We start from the raw sequence: 6,000 nt of genomic DNA, 5'->3' as shown, positions 1-6,000 counted from the left end.
ACAAGCTTCTATGTAATCCCACCAAGGAGAGCCTGGAGTGTCCTGTGCGTCTGCCAGGCCCTGGAAAGATCTCAGTGGAGCGCTACGCCAGGAATGTGGAGAGAGTCATCAGGCCGAGGAGGAGAACCTCTTTCTAGCTGTGCTTCAGGCTGCAGGACACGCTGGACAAGTGCAGCCTCTGACTCCATAGACAGGAGACTCATCCGGTGGAGGGAAGGCAGCCGTTACACATGCAGGGGCTTCCCCAGCCTATTTGACAGCCCTCTAGTGCCTATCCACCCACACACACATTAGATGCCACTCCAGCCAGTCAGAGAATCCTCTGCCCCTCCCTGAAGCAGCAGATGCACCTTGCTAAATGAGGGCGCCCTTACTCCCCGCAAGTGGGGAATAGAAAACTGACCTGTGGCCAGGCAGTCATGATGTCAGGGCAGCATGAGCACTTGCAAGGACTTGTTATATCCAATTTGTCACTGACCACAGTTGATCGTTTTTATTGAGATGCGATGGGGCTGGTTGTTTAGAAGATTCTTACAATAGTCTATTTATTTCAATAATTTCAATATAGCTTTTTTAATTGGTGACTAGTTCGATTGGCAACAACCACAACAATTAACGTGCGAGATTCAATACAACTAGAACTAAAGAAGCTCAAGATGCAGAATGATAATTACATTAAATTAGTATTTAAAGAATCAATTGGTGAGTAGTTTGCTTAATTGGCATAAAACTAAATTGTTTGTTGGTTCTTGTGTAGGTTATCACTTCTGTTACATATTACTAATTGATTAGACTCAGCACATAATCCATAGGTGACAGGACAATAAAAACAAATCATTCAATAGTCTTTTCATCTGACTTTTTTTTCTGATTTCTATCTAAATCTTTGAAAAAATATCTTTGTCTTCCTTCGGATGTTCTGAGTCACCACAATGGATCAACTGGTCTGATTATCAAGGCAAAAGCTTTACACCGTATACCTTACTTACACAACCCTCCCTACCCAAGTTAGGTGTTGTCACTAAAACTAGCACAGTGTCATGTGCATCCCCAGTGGCTGGGTTTACTTTTATTTAAATAAAGTGTATTAATATTACAAAATAAAGAAAGGTTGCTTCATTGAATAAACTTCAGCTGCCGGATATGTCTAGTTCTGTGTTCACTTACTGTCATTTGTTGCTAACTCATCACTAACTCACTCTTCCCTATTCCCTATCCTTCACCGTCTAGTCTACTGGGGATGGTAAATCCTGCCTGGGGTTTAGAGTGATCACGTGACATGGCCGACCTCCATGGAATGTCCTACTTGGCCCAGTGCCAACCCCATCTGATAGTCACCTGCTGGCACTACCTGGATGATAACACAAGTGGACTGCAATAAATCTTAAATGGCGTCATTTTCTGGATGTATTTAACATGTAATCCAGTGTTGACCAGAGGATGGGTTCCCCTTGCTGAGACTTGCTGAGAAGTTTCTCAGTAGAACTCAGTAATTATGTAGATATGGATTACATCATAATGACGTTATGGCGCCATAAATAATGTGCATTTAGTGCACATTAATTTTTGAGTTATGAGATGCATTTGTGAATGGTGTAACGTTATTTGTGAATCAACATTTGTAGCTGAATAAAAACATATTTGTGTGTGGTGTGAAATTTATTTGTGAATTTTGAAACTAAACTATCTCCATATTTATCTACTTTTAGGGCTTGTGTGAAATCTGATGATGTTTAAGGTGCATGTGTAGTTATGAATATAGAAAGTTCTAATGGTTTTCTCTGTAAGTCAGTAGTTCTGAGCCCCACAAGCTCACCCTAGTGATAGTTTTATCCGTCTGCAGTTCAGTTAATGGTTAAACACACCCTTCTTAGGCAGGATGACGTGGGAGCACCTGCGCCATGAACCAGGAAAACAGGAAGCCAGCAGGATCTACGGGTAAGACCAAGGGGACTTTAGTCAGTTTTACTTTTGAAAACTGGGATGCGATTTTTAAAAAAACATATAGCAGCAGACGTCATGCTACAAAGAGAAATGTTTTAAATGACTTTTTTTCCCACCCCTTCAGCAGCAGTGTAGTGTTTCCATTAGGCGTCGTCTGAACCTTGCAGCTCTGGAGCTCCACAAAGAATCAATTCTTGGCATAATTCTGGTTGGGAGTGAGTGCAGAGGCGTATCCCTTTTGGGGATTAAATCTTTTTTTGCCGTTTGTTGGATTTTTTGTTGTTGTTGTAAAGTTGTGAAAGGCTTTGCCAACTAACATGATGTTCCTTGGCACGGCCAGCCAGCTGCATGTTGCCAGGACGGGGAGGGATGGAATCAGATCAGTGCACATCCCAAAATCCACTAATGTACATTGTGGTTGTGGTCACAATTGCACAGAGTAATGCTCACAAATAAGTTTCATGTTTTTCATGCTTAAAAATATAGATTTCTAAAAACTGAGAATATAAGTTTACAGCTTTAACGGCCAGTTAAATTAATCAGGGACGAGAGCAAACGGTTTTTCGGCCATGCAGAGCAATGGCCATGTTCCTTAAGGCCTGTGCTGCACAGATGTTGCTGTCACATTGTCCATGAGAAGCCTTATTGTGATTCGGGAAAAGGGCTCATCTCAGATTGGTCGATGCATTTGTGAAACTAAGCAGTCATTCACTTATCCTGCGAAGTGTAAAGACAGATTGAACAATTTACAAATGAAAACAAGTATTTACACAAGTATTGAAATCCACAAAACAGTTTCTGTGCATGAAACACATGGAGTATATTCGTGAGCATTGATCTGTGCATTTACGACCACAATATACATTTAATATGCATATTTTCTTGCTGTTAACAGTGAAATAAAATCTGGCTGTCTGATCAGTGTACTTTGGCCAGGGTAGCTGAAAAGGGAGCAGACTGCAGGATTTTGTTGTTTGTTGTTTTTCAAGGTCACATTCACTACTTTTCAAAAGTTTACTTTTCAAAATGTCCTCAATTTTGACAGGAAATGATCAAATGTGTCAAAACTTTAAAAATGTTTCATGTTGTAAATCACTTCATCAGCAACAAATAGTCTTGAGTTCCAGTGGAATGCTGTGTTTGTAAGCCTGTCACTTTAAAAACTTCATTAACTATTAGAAAAAATCAGTTGCACTGATTGAAGAAGCATTTTATATGGCCAAATTCCCAGAGTCTATTGCATTAGCAGATGTGGGTTTTATTACGTCATGATTTTAAACTTTTCCATTCTAATCCATTTCATGTTTTTTTTTTAACAAGAAATTGTTTCAAAATTACCCTCAATTTTTGATCAGTAGTCTATAATGCATTTTTACATATAATTTAGAGACTTAATAATTGGAGTAAGATCTGTGGCCGGGAACAACTTTGCAGACAACATTTAATGATTCACTCATGTCACCAACATAATTCAGCATTCCCACCACGGTGGACCCCATGTATGAATTTTTCAAATGTTTTGTAGATTTGGTCCTTGCTGGGTTACTGTGATCAGGAAATTTTGTATTTTGTGCCTGTTGCAAAATGTTTTTACATCTGTGATATATTAGCACCAATAAAATATATAAATATATATATAAATATACATATATAAATATGAACACGTAAATGAAAATGTGCACAGGATGAGAATGAATGTGTCCAAAATACTTCTGCTCAGAACACATATAAAGAGCTTCTGCACATTTATATTTATCTTATGCACTGTTTTATGCTGTATCTATTGCAGTCATGGCAGATGGACGAGCATTGTGTGACTCAGACGGCTCCTTGGAGCATGAGCTGACTTGTCCCATCTGCCTTGGTCTCTTCTCTGAACCAGTGACTCTACCTTGTGGCCACACCTACTGCAAGGTCTGCCTGGAAAAGACCGTGATGTCTTTAAAGTTCAACAATGACCAGCATTGTTGCCCGGAGTGCAGGGGTGAGTTTCCTGTATCTGCAGTGCAACATGGGAACATTAAGCTCCGGAATATTGTAGAAAACTACAAAACAAGCATGGAGAGGGCCAGTGCTGGATCAAGAGAGTGTATGGTGTGGCACATTCAGACTGGATATCACTCCAGCCCAGACTCTGATGGGGGACAACAGAGTTCTCCTGATCTGGAAGAACCAGAGAGCCAGAGAGAGGAAGGGGAATTGGGAGCTTCTTGCCAAGATGACACTAAAACCAGCGAGGGACGATCCAGGCTGACCAGCTTGGTGACAGATCTGAGTTCCAAGCTTGCAACTGCAGAGGACCAGCTAGCAAAGGCTGAAGTTGCTAGGGCAGCACATGCTAATCTTTGGGATAGTGTGACCAAGCTGATGGATGAGATGAAGGTCCTGGTCCAGGATTACAGCACTGTTGGAATGCGGCTGATAGAAACAGAACTCAGGCCCAGAGAGGAGTTAACACTTGAACGCATAAGATGTGTCTCTAGCCTCCTGAAGCAGCTCAAGGCAGCCCAACTGAAAGCGAATGATTTAATGGCAGAGAGGGATGAAGCCAAGTTTAGAGAAGGTCTCATGGACATAGAACCACTGATTGATGTTACTTTGGCAGAGACGTTTGACGAAAATGTACACCCAAACTCTATGATGTGTGTGTGTGATGAACTGGAGCATCAGAACACTCAACTCCAACTTGGACTAAGAGCAACTCAAAGAGCCTTACGGGCTCTCCTTAACCCCTCTGAGGTTACCCTAGACCCAGACACTGTCCATCCCAACCTAATCCTCTCAGAAGACCTAAAGACTGTATCATTTAGCGCAGTCAAGCAGACATATCCGACAAGAACAGGAAGATTTACTAACTTCCTACAGGTCCTGAGCTCCCAGGCCTTCTCAGATGGGGAGCACTGTTGGGGGTTGGAGATGGAGAACTGCTCCTGGATTGTTGGGGTGTGTTATGGGAGTTTGCCCCGCAGTGGGTTAGGCAGTGCTCTGGAGAGCAGCTCCGGGTCCTGGGGCTTGATGTACTGCGAGAGCCTGCTGAGGGCGTACGAGAAGGGCAGGGACACTCAGCTGAAGCGCACCACTGCACTGAGGAAGGTCCAAATCTGCCTGAGCTTTAAGAGAAGCTCGCTGTCATTTTATAGTGTCAGTAATGTTGATGCCAGTGTGACACACCTTCACACATTTAGGGTACTGTTTACTGAGCCTGTGTACCTTGCTCTTAGAATTATGTCAGGTCATCCCAAAGCACGTATTACATTCTGTTAGTCTGGATCTGAAAAGAGGGACATTAATGATTCTCCAAGGTATGCATATGTTGTATGATGAAATTGATGCTTTATAAACATATTGCACAATCAAATGTGATTATTTCACCACAATTAATTATGTTCACACTGGCATTTGAAAAAAGAAGCATTTCAGCTGTTTGTAACCTTTTAACAATATAATAAAGTGTATTAAGAAAGCGAATCTTGGATGTGTCCAGAATATTTTGCGTCAGGGTCCCTTAGATTGTCCATCCAGACTTTCACTTTCACTGCAACTTTTCTACTTCAACACAGGCAGCTTGTTCCAATTCAATAAAAAGACCATTCATTTTCCAGAAAATATCTGAATATGGCATTAAATAATAAAATGTACTGTTCCATGTTGTAATGTGCAGCAATCACAAAATTGATTGTGCTGCAGTACACTTATATGCATGCACGTGTGTATTGGACACTGTAGTCTTCTTAGTTTATGCTCATCACAATACAATGCCGTATTATGTTTTCATGATTAATTCAGTTTTATTAAGTGTTCATTATCTGTACAGGTAACGAACAGGAGATTCTTGCGTAAGATCAGTAAGAGTAAGCATATATTCTACTCACTGTCAGTTAGCAGCAACACTGTAGAAAGGAATTTGCCCTTTTTTAGGTTTTAAGAGCTATATGTTCTGGGAATATTCTGGTGAAAACTACACCAGTCCTCTTATACTTTTCTCTACAAAGACAGAACATGATCATTGCTTTCACTTCCTCAAATGACAGAAAGTGCAAGAACCTGTAAAGAGGA

At 41.1% G+C, this 6,000-nt stretch overlaps 1 protein-coding gene across 1 annotated transcript; it reads left to right on the top strand.

Moving 5' to 3' along the window:
* The first annotated feature begins 1,898 nt into the window (after positions 1 to 1,898).
* On the top strand, positions 1,899 to 5,335 carry trim107 (tripartite motif containing 107). Its single transcript, XM_028999092.1, has 2 exons — positions 1,899 to 1,938; positions 3,734 to 5,335. Exons 1-2 carry the CDS (start codon positions 1,902 to 1,904, stop codon positions 5,206 to 5,208), a joined length of 1,512 nt encoding a protein of 503 aa, XP_028854925.1. The 5' UTR covers positions 1,899 to 1,901; the 3' UTR covers positions 5,209 to 5,335.
* The last annotated feature ends 665 nt before the right edge of the window (positions 5,336 to 6,000 follow it).

This window comes from Denticeps clupeoides, chromosome 12 (genome assembly GCF_900700375.1).
Source record: "Denticeps clupeoides chromosome 12, fDenClu1.1, whole genome shotgun sequence".
In the NCBI taxonomy this organism is placed as follows: domain Eukaryota; kingdom Metazoa; phylum Chordata; class Actinopteri; order Clupeiformes; family Denticipitidae; genus Denticeps; species Denticeps clupeoides.
This window is presented reverse-complemented; position numbering and strand designations above follow the sequence as displayed.